This window comes from Stegodyphus dumicola, chromosome 2, assembly GCF_044657685.1.
Source record: "Stegodyphus dumicola isolate Sdum_Otavi_A_Nest chromosome 2, ASM4465768v1".
In the NCBI taxonomy this organism is placed as follows: Eukaryota; Metazoa; Arthropoda; class Arachnida; order Araneae; family Eresidae; genus Stegodyphus; species Stegodyphus dumicola.
Window position 1 is genome coordinate 180,897,794 of NC_140769.1, and position 14,919 is coordinate 180,912,712.

The following is a 14,919-nucleotide window of genomic DNA, read 5'->3' on the forward strand; positions in this document are numbered from 1 at the left end:
GTTTCTGATATGCAGTATTAGTAGAATGCTGCTTATTGCAAATATATGAATGTTCTTGTATCTCCTTTATTAACTCTATCAGAGGTGAAAGTGTCCTTGTGTAAGGAACAATCCCCTAAGGTAACGCAGCCAAAACTCTAGACTGTGTGAGTCAGCGAGCATGTAGTTTGATAAATCAGGGTTAAGTACTTTTTGATCCCATTTGGTCTTATATTTGCTTTACGGAGGTTTTCTCTATCTACTATATTTCAGAACTACGTATAATTGGTAGATTCTTTCCATTTTGAAATATACCACGAGTTGTTTCTCATTTACTTCTATTCCCATTATATTACAGTACCACTTATCACTGTCTATGTACAGCGAAATCACTCACCTGTGATCCCACACAATTTTGGTCTTTTGTGGAGGTGATGTTAAATATCGATGTTAATTTATGTTCGCAGGAATACTGGTAAAGCTAAGAAGCGGGTGCTGTAAGTTTTTTCCGTATTTCATGTTTGGTGTACATAAGTTAAAATTTGCTAAATTAGGGTAATTACGAAACTCTGTTTATAGCGATGACATTGTCAGGTCTCAAAATGGCGCATCTGCTTCTTCCCTTTGTCACTATGCATTCTATGCTTATATATTCATCTTTTTTTGTGTAAGGCCAATAATTTTCCCAACGGAATCGTAATGTTCTTTTTGTAAATGCGAAAATATTTTTCCCTTATATATTCTTTATCTTTCAATCATTTACACCGTAAAAAAGACCATTCTGGAAGAAGAAAATAAAAATGTGAACCACGGATAAATCATTTGGACCTATTTTAGTTTGGCAACAAACTTCAGACTACTAGCGGCGTAAATTTTCCACCACATTTCTAGCAGGAACCCAAAAATCAGTCAATACGCTGTTTAATATCAAAATAACTCCTATGACATAACCTGATAATGGAAAAAAAGTAGATATTTTAACAAATACATTTTTAATCTGGGATAAACAGAGGCATTGACACAGGAAGAAATCATCTAGAATGGCTCGTCTATGGCTTCAGCGACCAGTTGCTGCATCAGGTAAGTGTTCAGTACGTTTTCGCTTTCTCAAGTTTACCTTGTGGAAGCAAAAGTCCTTATTCGTAAAATATCTTTTTGATAAATTTTTAATTATGATTTTAAATGAATGAATTAATCGATTTAGCTTGTTGAGACAACAGAATTGTGTATTATGAATTTCTACCCATCTTTCATATGCGCTATGTCAATTTGTGTGCATTGGAACAGAATAATTTTCACTTTAAATTTCATTACCTATTTTGCATAGTCTGATTAAATTCTGGTTATGCTTAAAATTTTTAACGTTACGCTTTTTTCACATAACTGCTTGAGCTGCATTAGAGTTATTATAAGTTATTGCATATGTCTACCTTCGATAAAATCTAGTTTTTTCTTTGCAGTCATATTTACAGTATTATCACTACTCCATTCTTGGTAAATATTTCTCATACTAATTCAGAAGTCAAACAACAAAAATCAGCGTTATATTTTCAAATTTTGAAAATATAACGTTGATTTTTGTTGTTTGACTTTTGAATTAGTATTTGTTCGGCGTGTTATTGTGTCTTAAATATTTCTCATGGTTATGTTATAAATAGAAAAAGAATTTCCTAAAGTTTTTAAATATTCTTTTGCATTAATATTTGTTCCGTCACCTGCTCTTTTTTAATTTTCACTCTTTTAAGAGTTTTTTTTTTGTTTTATAGTCCCAGAAATAGTAACAGAATTAAATTATAGTGAGACGATAAAAGTGCAAGTTCGTTTAGTGAGCTTCGCATCAAAAGTGAGGCGTTATTATATCTAATCGTCAAAGCATTTGCTTTTAACTCGTCGAATATTTTTAATATATTCCTTGTAATGTTGCCAAAGAAACGGTTTTCAGTGATCGCAAAAAATAAAAATCTCTTATAAATGCAAGGTGCTGTAATATTGCAGAATAAAAATGCCGGTTGTGCAGGAAATAACAGGAAGTTATTCAAAATATAAAAATTGTTAACTCAATTTCAGAGGACTACTTGTATAACAATACATTTTGTTGAGTTAGGACAGATTTTGAGTTGTAAAGTAGTAAGGAGTCTTGTGTAATAATATTCATGTTAACAAAACTATGCATGCATGAATTATGAAGTTCGTTTATTGAATGTGTTAAAATTCATTGGAAGAAAATTTAATGCCGAAACAAGTTATAACCTAAATCTCTGTTCGTTTTCGCAACCAATTTTGGGCGATTAAATTCAATTTTTAATTGATAATCAATCTAAATATCATTGAATTGTTAGTAAAAAGTAGAACTGCCGTACTCTGAAACTACGTAAAAATTATCTAATGCTGTTTTTATTTTAGCTTATGCCAAAATTATCACAATACTTACTTAAATCTTTTGAACAATTTTATTTAGTAGTATTTTTGGATTTAATTTATCTTTAATTGCAATGCATTCATTTAGTTTCCTACAGGCATTAAAATCAGTTATTCTCATTGAAGCTTGGCAATATCTATTGCTAAAGGTCTCTGAAACTGCATAATCATTTAAAAAATGAAATATCAATCTTGGAACTGTATTTATTGCTTGTCAGTCAATTAGCGATCAGTAAAATCGTAGCGTCAGATAATGTGGTTTTTTTTTACTTTTCAAATATTTGAATTACTCAAAAGCAAAAAAAAAAAAAAAAAAAAAAAAAAAACACTAATTTACTGCGTTATATGGCACCAACCTATTCACGAATATCGTTTTGAATGTTAAGCGGTAACTACCCTATGACTTACTGGTTTTGCGTTGGAACGCGTTAAAACTTTTTAATAGATTTTCAGTTCTTACCTAAAATATACATTCTGGGATAAGTCTTGACTAGGTTAAGTATCCACTGACGTTAGGCGAAATTGGCTGAATCTTCAGAAGAAATTATTTGATTTGCTACTGAGTCTGAAATTTGCGAGACATTTTAAACATTCTTATGATTGCTGTATAAAGCCCAAAATGAAGTACCTAAAGTATTCAGAATATTCGCACCAAAATATTCATAGTTTGACACTTTAATCATCATAACACTGATTCTGAGCAAAAATGCTTATAATTTCAAAGGGTTTTAAGAATTTTCCTAAAATTTCTTTTCAATATGTTAATTTATGCGTACTAAGTTATTGTATAATCAGAATTTTGGCAACGAAGTTTTGGCATACGCTCCCTCATAGTAAAATTCCCTCGCCACTGCTGCCACTTAATGACCATGTAAGACTTCTGAACTCTGATAGTTTATTTAAATGGTATTACTAGTAACTAGATGGACTACTTTAGTGAGATTTTCGTGGTAAGTATGTGTGTGTGTATTAATATTAGTAATTTTCTCTTGAAAGAGAAAATTACTTCAAGAAGGCCTTTCTTCCTTCAAGAAGGCATCCATCTTTAGGCAGAGATCATGTGCTTTGCCATGATTTACTAATCAATTATATATGCTTTATTACATTTTACACACCATATTTTACAGTGGGATCAAAGTTTAAAGGTTTTTGATTAGATTTTTCAAAACCATAAACAACATCCGATTCAGATAAATTAAATGTTCAGTTAATCGACAAATAGTGCTATTTCTCAGTACCTGAAGCATTTTGAAATGCCTTTTTTGGCGAATTTGAAACGCTTCTATGTTTTACCTTTCTTTATCAAAGGTTTCTTACTATTCGCTGTCATGTGTATGTTTATCAAATATATTTCTTTACGTTTTAGGGTTATTACTCCGTTTACTTTTCGATTAAAGGTTTTCTAAGCTTCTTAAGGTAATTAATAGCTCGAAAAGCCTCGTTTACTTAAAAAAATTTTCTGTTGCTCGTCTTAAATTTGTTTAGTAGTTTTTTGTTTCAATTTTGTAATGTTTTATTGTAATGTTTCATTATTATTGTAAATAATTAGTTTGAGTAATTCTACTTTTTACAATTTTATGAAGCAAAATAACCTAGCACAGTTCGTCTTTAGATGTTTATACGCTTTGTTGTTTCATTTCCTAAAATGCATATTAAATGAATTCATGGTCACGTGACAAACCGTTCGACTCAACTTCAATTTTTTTAAATAAAAAATTTTAAAGTGTAACTTAAACATAAAATGAATAAAGTGTTGTTCAAAATTTCAGAATTGCCTCAAAAGAAAGCTCGTGAAACTTGGCGCATAAATTTCGGTATCTTTCTAATGAAGAAATTAAATTGCATCAAAAGAATTTATTAGATTAGGTTACTCACTGTAGCAAAGTGGCCCAATGTACTAATACGGCTAAACACTAATACCGATACGACCAACCAATATGGCTAAACACTGGTAGTTCGAATCCCGGCAAACAGGCTGACTGCATGGCCGTGTTCCTAGTTTTCTTGCTGCGGAACGTAAATACGAGCCAGATTCCTTAATAAAAACCTCCAAAAAGAATACTTCCTCTTGCACAGATAATACACATATCCTTTGTTATATTCAACTAAACAAATACTATGAAAAAGCACTCTAGGTTATCATTGTCAATAGAGTGGTTTTAAGTAATTTCCTATTGTTGGCCTTGGGAACCTTACAAATGATAATAGCACTCCATCCCAATCTGGCTCTTTCCCAGTTTTGAAAGATAAGTTCGAGGAGGTAGAGGGATCCGAATATCTCCTACGCCTCTTCTCATATCACCAATTTTTTTAAAAACCTCGATAGGATTATAATTTTGAATGACCCTATGCCAATGTTTTAATCGTAAAGGAGCCATTATTGTATTTTATGCGCTCTTGGCAGGTTCAAATTTTATGAAATTTCAGATTTTAGTTTTATATGTTAATTTCAAGGGGCAGTTCGTAATTGACTAGTAAAGAAAACTAAATTTTAGGACTGCAAATAAAATTTTTAACGAACCACATTACTTTGTGATCAACAAAATTCCTTTGTAGTTTAGTTTCAATCAAATTTGCTTTACGATATTTCGAAATTATATTATAAACAAAAGATATAATTTTACAGCGAATACAGAAGATTTTCTCTCGTTTACAATTGATATGAAAATTACAAGTTTTTCTCCTATCAAAAGAAATCGAAGTGATCTTTTTCTTGATTCATGTTAATAAAGTAACTCCTGAACCTTAAACTTCTTTTTAGCAGGACTAAAATCATGTTTCGAAGTGTTTTATAAGTAAGGTTTGCAAAAGTTAGTTTTATAACATTTATACTGCCATGCCTCAACACAATTTTATCGGTTTAATCCTAGTATCCGGTGCATATGGGATTTGGCTACTTTTGGCGACTTTTATGATAAGCAGTAAAAACGGGGCATATACGATGAGTAGTAAACGGGTATTCAAAGAATATATATAGTTATACATAGTATATACTATGCATATAGTGATAGTATATAGTGTATAATATATACATAGACGTTCTTTGGGTCATTTTTGGTGTTGGCGATAATTTTCAAAATTGCGCCAAGGCTGCACCGTATACTAGGATTTTACCATTTTATCTTAATTTAGTATTAAGGACAATATATTTAAAATATTGTTTGTTGATGTTATTTAATGTTGTTCATTATGATAGATTTAGAGTGATATCTAGACAAAGAACAATAGGAAATACTTAGTTTGGGGATAATAGCTGAATTTTTTTCGCTAAATGTTTGAAAGTTCCTAATGCCTCAATAATTGAGTCATTGTAAGCCGTTACAGAAGCAAATAGTTCTCTTATGCTTAATTTTGATCAATAATTCGAAACTTTCGAAATCATCTTGAGGTATAATATAAATGAAATCGAAGTGGAGTTTTCGTAAATAATACACTACAACGCTTAATTCTGTTAGAAAATTTTCCACAGCAAAGGCAAACAAGGTATTCCCCACAACAAAGGCAAATCTTGTTTCATGAGACACATGAATAATGTAAAATACAAACCGCATAAAAATCATAGGAAAAACCAGGCTGAGAATATAATAGAACATACTTTTACTAGCTTGAAATATTCACGTTACTACAGAATTACCTTTGTTGATTCTACGCTTTCGTTTGTTTTCAACATGTCTGGGACAAGTAACCTTGACCTTCAACTCAGCGGCAGTCTATTAGTCATCTATTTTTATCTGAGGTCACCAACAGAAAGCTTGTTAACCCATTCTTTTTTAAAAGGCTGGTAATTGAACTAAACGCGAAATTTATTTTGTGGTTTATTCTGCATCCATGTAACATCTTATATTGTTACATAAAATTCAAAGTAAGTTTTTCCGTTTTCAAATGTTGTGAAGACAATTTTAACACAATTTCTCAGCCGAGGGCCAATCAGCCGTCGATCGGTTCAACACGGGTTCAGATTCCCGTGAATGGGCTGACTGCATGGGAAGTTTTCGTGAATGTGAGCCAAATTCCTAAGAAAATCCTTTACAAAGGCATCTCTCCTGACCCTCCCATCCAAAGAGCTGTCATTTGCTTTGTCATAATACAAATTCATCGCTTGGCCAATGCCATTTTGCATGTGAAAAATTTGCAAAACATTTCTCATCCAATGAGATTTCGTCTTTACTGTATGTTGTCACTCTTTGACTACTGTAAGGTGTAAATGTATTCCATTTAATGCCAGAACTTTTCTGAATAACGTAGTTTAATTTATCAGTTGTAGTAGTATTTCGCATGTAAAAAACTCTTTTTCTTTATTCTGATGGATAAATTTCTTTTCTCAGATTGCTTTAAATGAAAATATGATTAGTGATATATTATGATATATTATTAAAATATGATTAGTGAAAACATGATCTTCCAATACAGTAAAGGCCGTTTTTGAGGTACACTACAGATTCATACATTTTAATATGTATATCCAAATACGGCCACTGTTTCATTTTTGCTTTTATTATATAAGCAGCAGGAGGGAAATTACTCAGAACATTAACACTTTAATATTCCTGCTATAATTCGATACTGAGATTATGGAATTATGACGATTTTTCAGAATTCCATAAGATTTTAAAAGAGAAAACAGAAATGGAAAACTAAGTTTTTTGTTTCATTACAACTAATTACTAGATTTTTGAGGTATATGTCCGAATTTCGTTAAGCATCTATAGAATCTTTTCAGTTGGTGAAAGGCTGTGTAAATATTTTTTCGATAAACCTTTCTACTCAAGTTTTATATTGGCAAGGGCCCACCAGTGGCCGAGCGGTAAAATCGCTGAACACTGGTAGTTCGGTCCGAGTTCGAATCCCGCGAATGGGCGGGCAGCATGGGCGTTTTCGTGGTTTTCTCCATATGTAACGTGTATACGAGCAAGTTTTCCTTAGAAAGTCCTCCACGAAGGCATCCCTCCCCTTAGGCAGATAGTCCTAGTGTGCTTTGCCGCAATTAAATAAACCAAACCCCTTCCTGTGGTCGTTTTGAAAATTATAAATCCTTAGTAACATCTTTAACTCTCTGAGTAACATTTTTAACCCTTTGATTACTAACAGGACACATATATGTCTCATTAAAGGTTTAAAAATGACTGCTGGGTTAAAAAGTATTTCGAATCTACTAAATGCTGATGGATCATCTTCCAATAGTTGGAAAGTCAAGACGTCGTTGTGCTCGTTTTACACAAATGAACATAGAGAAAAGAACAAATATGAGTTGCCCAATGTTTAATATTGGTGTATGCAAAAAATGCGTTATCCTGAACCATACGATGTAAAATCTATTTCGTATAATAAAGTTTTCCAGAATAATAGGTGTGCTTATAGTATAGTAGGTCGATCGCTACGTGTGACACATATGTATCCCAGCCTTTGGCTTGAAAACCGTTTGTCAAAAAAAAAAAAAAAAAAAAAAAAAAAAAATTCCAAATGCTAAATTTACCTTATTTATGATATTTTGTTCACTTAGATAGAAAACGGGCTAATTTTTTTTTTTTTTTCAAATTCGCTGCCAAAGGGTTAGGTGAAGTTATGTCACGTCACTGCACGGTATACCATTGTTGGTATTTCTTCGTTTCAAAATTTATATGGCAACAGAATTTGTTCCATTTATAATACATCTGTGTTTGATGACAAAATAAAAATATGTGAATGACAAAATTTCTAAACGTTTGTTCGTCTTATTTGGTAAGTTAATACCTAATTCATAATATGCATTAACTCATTTAAAACAAAAACAAAATTGTCTTTGTGACATATTGGCGGCTGTCATTCATTTTCTATTTGCAGTGGTTTACGCTAATGCTACATTTTTACCTTTACTTTAAGCTATTCTTTAAAAAACCTGAGGCAGATTTAAAAAAAAATTACAAAGCTCTTTCTGTCATTCAGCGCAGTCTGAGATCGAAAATTACGCACACCAGAAATCTGGGTTTGGCATAAATTTTTAGTAAACCTACAACGATTTTGAGGCTTATTACAGTCCCTCTGCTTCAAGAGCAAACAATACTTTTTTTTTAAATTATGATTTTCAAATTGTACGTCAAACTATTTTTTTACTTCTAAAGAAGATATATATGTCATAATAAAAGCAAAGGAAAAGACGGAACACTGTAGATGCGTGATTAGACCCTTACATTATGATTGTTTGCCTCCTAAAACCATGTTTCCTAGAACCGAGCGCCCACCAGCGGCCGAGCGGTAAAGTCGCTGAACACTGGTAGTTCGGTCCGAGGTTCGAATCCCGCGAACGGGCTGGCTGCATGGGTGTTTTCGTGGTTTTCCCCATGTGTAACGTGTATACGAGCCAGTTTCCCTTAGAAAATCCTCCACGAAGGCATCCTTCCCCTTAGGCTGATAGCCCTAGTGTGCTTTGCCATAATTGAATAAACCAAACCAAAAACCTAGAACCGAGCCGTGCGGGATTTGGCGATGATCAAGGCTCTGTATGACGATGTAAGGAAACTTAAATCTTCAGAAAAAAACAACAACTTCCATCATTGTAATGATCTAAAATACCCTTTGTTTGTTTATGGAATGTAATAGCTGAGTTACTACAGTGAATGCTCGCTATATCAGCCACTCGTTATAGCAACCTTTCCATCACAGTGACCGGCGCAAAAGTTTCCCAGTTGACGATTGTATATTAAATATATTTTTATGATTGCGATCACTCGTTATAACGTTTGTTTTGGGTAAAACGCGAGAAATCTTTATGATTAGCATTAACTATAGTATGCTTGTCTTCTAGTCTCTGAAAATCTTCCGGTGAGAAAAAGGGGCAGCTAACTTGAGAAACATAATACTAGGAGCACGAGAAAGCTCAAAAATATATAATGGACGTTTTGAATAGAATTACGCTAGAGACAATAAATCCTTATTGGAGAAGTTAAACAAGAATCAGCAACATTACGCTAATTGTTGTTGTTGAATGTCTTCATGGAATTAATCATTATTCGGGTATTATTTTAACCTAAACAATAAATCTTGTTGGAATGATACTAGAAAGCTGAAAGTTATGAAGCTGCTACCTACAGCAAATAAATTTTGACAGGTGATTTATAATCCTTTCAGGCTAGCATAGAAACATTTGTGAACAACAGTCTATTGATTTAATGCTTTCTGATAATTTGAAGTTTAGATTTTCAAATTACTTTCGTTTAATTTTGCAAGTACTTGTTATTGTATTCAACAGTGAATAACTTATGTAGGATTATTTTGAACAGTTTATACTCTCTTCCTACAATTTTGTAGTAAGAAAGTATGAAGCTACTTTAATCATGTTTCATTTACGAACAGTAGGTAAGTTTTAGCTGCACCGCTACTTTTGGGCTTCTTGGTGAACTATTATGCAGGCTTTTTCAGTTGATTTTTAAAACTCCCTATTGCGAAATTCGAAAACTTTACTGGGAGTAATATGTTGCTCTATGTAATCTGCAGCTTTATTTAGTGCACGTAAACAGAATGGTTTATGATATTCATACGATAAATGAAAACAGAGTTCTTTGTAACAACATTCATGTATTATGTTCAGTATTTTAATTTTGATTGACAAATAATAAGAAAAAATTTTGTTTAGGCAACAATTGATACAGTGCGTCTTCCTTCAGAGCATGCCTAATGATATTATCTATGCATTTAACACACTGCATAACAGGAGGGAGATACGCTGCACAAACATTACACTACAATCGCTCATACACAATAAATATTCTTGCGAAGCTACGAGATTCCTTTGATTTTCCACACAAACAGTCGATGTAAAGTCTTCAACACAAAAAATAATTTTTTTTTTTTACACAGCAGTTGAGTGGGCTACCATAATGAGATTTCTATGGATTTCCTTAAATGTAATTTAAATGCAGAGACAGTTTATTGCAAAAAGCTCGCCGAAAATATGCTACTATAAGCAGGTAATTCAAAGTATGCTTTACAATAATTCAATCAAAGAGGTCCAAATGATATTCTTCGGTTTATGCGCTACATATTCTGTTAAAAAATTAGAGGAAATTTTGTTCATGATTTAGTATTTCGGGGATGTAATAATTATTTATTAATTTTATTCTTTAAAAATCTCAAATGGAATTTTGTTATATCGATTAGATATTGCATAACACGGTGTCAGTTGTTGAATCATATTTTGTCATTGCTTTTAGATTTTTTGCAGAACCCAAATACATGGCATTGGCATTTAGTTTTATTCTTAGGAAGGTTTCCTTTAGTAAGCTTCTCTTATGCAGAGTGATAAAACAAGTGGTTAGTCTGATTCATGTTGATTGTCAAAAACTAGGGAACCTAATTTTCGGTTATGATTTAAGATTTAATTTATTTCATAAAAATTAACATAATAAATATTGTATTTTATAATTTAGGTGGGTCATTATTAGACAACATTTAACTCAAGACACATAGCGTGAACTGTCTACAAAGAACACGAGGGTACTTTTTTGCATTTAGCGTGAAAGCCAAGTAGAAAATCGTCTACGTACATGAATATACGGGATTTTGAAGGTTCGGAAAGTAGCCTCCTCTATCCGGTTGCAACCTGCGACAGTCAGATATAATAACAAGCAAAGAATATTTAAACATTTCTTTGTGTAAAAAACAGCAAAATTCCACTTTAAAATGATGCTAATTGTTATAAAGAAAAGTGTTAATTGGATAAGCATGCTGTTCTTGTGATTTTGAATTGAAATTCTAGTCTTTTGATGATGTTTAATATGTAATAAATACTACAAACAGTTTTCAAAATGAGCTTTCCGATCGTTTTGATTTTAAATCGCTGTGTAATCCTTATAAAACAAGAAACATTGGTTATTTCTTCTTGGTTTTATTTTATTTGTTTGTTTTATAAGATTTGTTTCGCAGCATGTCCCATTACGGGATAGACGTAAAGTAACGTTACACGGATTATTGTTTTGTATAGTATTAAGATTATGAATTGTGTGATATGATTATATATTGTGAGAAGAAAATGTGCTGTATTTCCTTGAGGTCTTAAGTTAGCTATAGAAATATTAAGTTCTCATTTTCTCAAGGTTAAAAGTGAGTTTATTTTCAACAGGAAGCTTAAATATATGACTCTTTGTTTCCAGCGTTTGATTTATTGATACTGTTTAAAATTCTTCAATCATTACGTATACCTCTAGGTCATAATCAAGTCAATCTAATAAAGATAATGTTGAGGATGACTAAGTATTTTCTAATGTGTTAGACTGTGTGAGAATAGCTGTACCATTAATAAAGAGTACTACTTGAATTTTAGTGTAATATGGGATTTTACTTGTTGTGTATAAGGGAGATAGAACTGAGGGCATTTCAGCTTTAATTGTCCTAAGTGACGCGTAGGCATTTCCAGTCCAAAAGCTGAATAATCTTCATGGAGGTAAAAACCAATAAAATAAATTTTATTATCTGGAAACATTTTTATTTATGTAAAATTATGACAGTGTCAGACGTGGTCAAACACTTTTGCAGCATCAAGGAAGACCGTGACTATGTACACTTTGCTATTTAAGCTGGAAATTATAGTGTTGACCACGTGATGGGGGCTGCTGTGTGGTATCATATTTTACCTTAAATCCAAATTTCTCGTATCATAAAGAAGAGGAAGCTGGAATGGTAATTCAAATGTAACTGAGTATAACATTTTCGGCAATTTTAGAAAGAGAGCTAATTTAGCTAATGGTAGAAAGTTTTGAAGAAATGCGCTATTTTTCTTAAAAAAGTAATTATAATTGCATTTTCCTAATAACTAAGAAAAAGATTCAGTTTGAAAATGGTGTTGATAATTTTTGTAATGTAACCTTCGAATGGCATATTTTCAAAACTAGATTTATTATGTTATTCTGCTAGATTTTTTAATATTATATATTATTTACATTGAGGATTTTACGTATGTTTATTCTTAAAATTTACTATTAAAGAAGGTGAGACAACAAAGGCAAAATTTTTTGTGCGGGGTGCATAGCTAGTTTTAATCAGTTTTTTTAACATGCGTAATTAAATTGTTCTCTGCACACTGTAAGCAAGCCGCCTGGCCATGCCATGAACTTGCATATTTTTTCGTAATTTAAATAAAGTGTCATAGTGGGATTGTTAGACTCATCATAGTCTTCCACTAGGAGACTTAAAAAAAGCTGAGCTGATCCCTTTCTGTTTAAATTCGTAGATATCAGAGTTTGTTATTTAATACATTTTATTGCTTTTAATAGCAAGATCATTTCCACTTTGCCATCCTTTAAGAACCCCTGTTACCTATTTTAATAGTTTGTCGAATACAAGTTGGTAGATTGAGAGTGTGTTTGCTTGTAGACACAGGCAGATAAAATGTTGAAAGTATCATTAATGAGTTTCAATTTATTCTGAAAGTTGTTAATTCCGGTATTTCCTTTGATGATAGACTCAACAGAGTTAGGGAAGTTCTTCCGCGTGGTAATATAACACTTTGTTGTAAAAGCAGGTTGGATTAGGATCATATGAATGTGTTGCAAGTATTGAACCAATCGATTGGTTTTCAGATTTTTGTTAAAGGGAAAGTCAGTTATTGCATACTCATTATAATGATAATGAGTAGGTTGATTTGATGGTATTGCAATGCAATGTTTAGGTTTTGTGAAGTAAAAATTATCTTTAGATCTAAAAAATATCTTTATCTCTGTGATTAGAATCCCTCGAATTGTAATTAGGATATCTGACATTCAAATCGCCCCCAATGATAGCATATGAATTTATTTTCCAAAGATCACTCAGGTTTGTTTATCAATAATATTGTTAAATTTTATATAAAAATTTGTTAGAGTAATGTTCCTGTTGTCTATTTGGAGAGTAACAACCGTAATTTTAACAAAAGGTGTATTGCAGCCATTCCAATACTGAACAATGTTTTCACGTATACAAATGATAGTGACATTGCCTCTGTCAGTGTTTCTATTTGCCCTGTAAATTTGATAACTGTGAAGTAGTACACTGGAAGAACAACTGAGATGTGTTTCTTAAAATGAAGATAATATTTGGAGATTGATCTTTACTAATGTCAAAAAGTTCTTTTTTGCTTAAAAGTCATTTACATTCCAAGATACGATAGACACATTTCTGTTCTTACTGTGCTTATGGAAATTCAAAGTGTTCAGATAACTCTTCTGCAGTGGCGTCAATGCAAGAGACACAGTGACATCTATTTTATCAAAAATACTCTGTTTAATTTTTGATTCAACGAGAGCTATCTTAATAATATTTTATACCTTTTTAGATACGAACCTTCAAATGATCTGATACTGAGCAAAAAGGGTTTCTTGAATTAGGAGTGGGGGAGCCGAAGCTGATCTGCGCCTACTGAATTCAATTAGCTTTTAGGCTAAAAGCTCCATTACAGGAAACCTGGCGCTAAGGCCATATCCACTGGGTGTGTCCTCGGCATGCTAAATGAATGTGAATATCTGAAGATGGAAACATGTCGACCAGTTAATGGTTACATGTCTAGCAGGGAAGGAGGACATACATTATGTTCAGACAATTGAGTTCTATGTATTACATTACTTGCATGCACAGAAGGAAACAAAAGGTTTATACTCGTATATGCACAGATGCGCTGTTATAAAGATACCAAAACTATTAAAAAGAAAAACTATAGCAGAAAGGGCAGTGATAAAATGTGGACATGACGATACTTGCATATTCAGGTGAATACACTTGAAAATAAAGCATAGAATGAACTATAAATTAATATTTTTGTGTTGCAAAATAATGTATTTGCACATCACAAAGGAAGTTCATATTTATAGAGAGGTATCGTACGATAAAGCTGTATATTATTGTATAATTGCAAAAATGTTAAAATTATGTACAGTAAGTGATACAGGGATCTAAAACAAACTATTCCGTATTCTTTGCACGTTCGAATATTCCATACGAAGAGGCAAAATAAGAATATACAAATGTACGTAGATGCAGCTTTTTTTTTTTGTGTGTGGGGGGGGGGTAGTAGCAGGAAATTATTCCAGGCTTAACAGCTATATTCTTAAAAATGGCGGCATAACATCTTATGCGACTGAGTGCATATTTATTTTTACTATGTCCTTGACCCATACTTGTTGGTGGGCCATGGAGGGTCTTCAAATGATAATTTTTAGTATAGGGGCAGTCAAATAGTGATCAGGATAACTATTTATTTGATTCTACCGCAGATGCAAAGGTCATGATTTCTGAGGCCAAAACGACGCAAACGAGAAATATGTGGGTATTATCTCGATAGATATTGAGTAAATTGAGGAGATTCGCTATTTAAAGCTCTCATTGACATTAGAAAACATGTTATGCAGGTTTTTTTTCCTATGATAGCCATGTTCCAATCGTTCTTCCATCGTTTAGAAAGTTCAGATCTGAGTATAGTATTAAGATATAAGGCAAGAAGGGGTACATTCAGAGAACTTATGAATGACTCATTAGCTGCGCTCCTCACCAACTCATCAGCTACTAAAGATCCTAGTGTAT

At 32.4% G+C, this 14,919-nt stretch overlaps 1 protein-coding gene across 2 annotated transcripts in view; it reads left to right on the plus strand.

The window, feature by feature from the left end:
• Positions 1-852: 852 nt before the first annotated feature.
• LOC118189566 (uncharacterized) overlaps positions 853-14,919 on the plus strand; it is a 288,905-nt gene continuing 274,838 nt past the window's right edge. Inside the window, exon 1 of one of the 2 annotated variants that reach the window (XM_035360186.2) lies at positions 853-1,059. In XM_035360186.2, coding sequence (XP_035216077.1) covers positions 1,020-1,059 — 40 coding nt within the window. In that variant the 5' untranslated portion in view covers positions 853-1,019. The remainder of the gene's footprint in view (positions 1,060-14,919) is intronic. The other variant, XM_085811487.1, reaches the window with a different exon arrangement.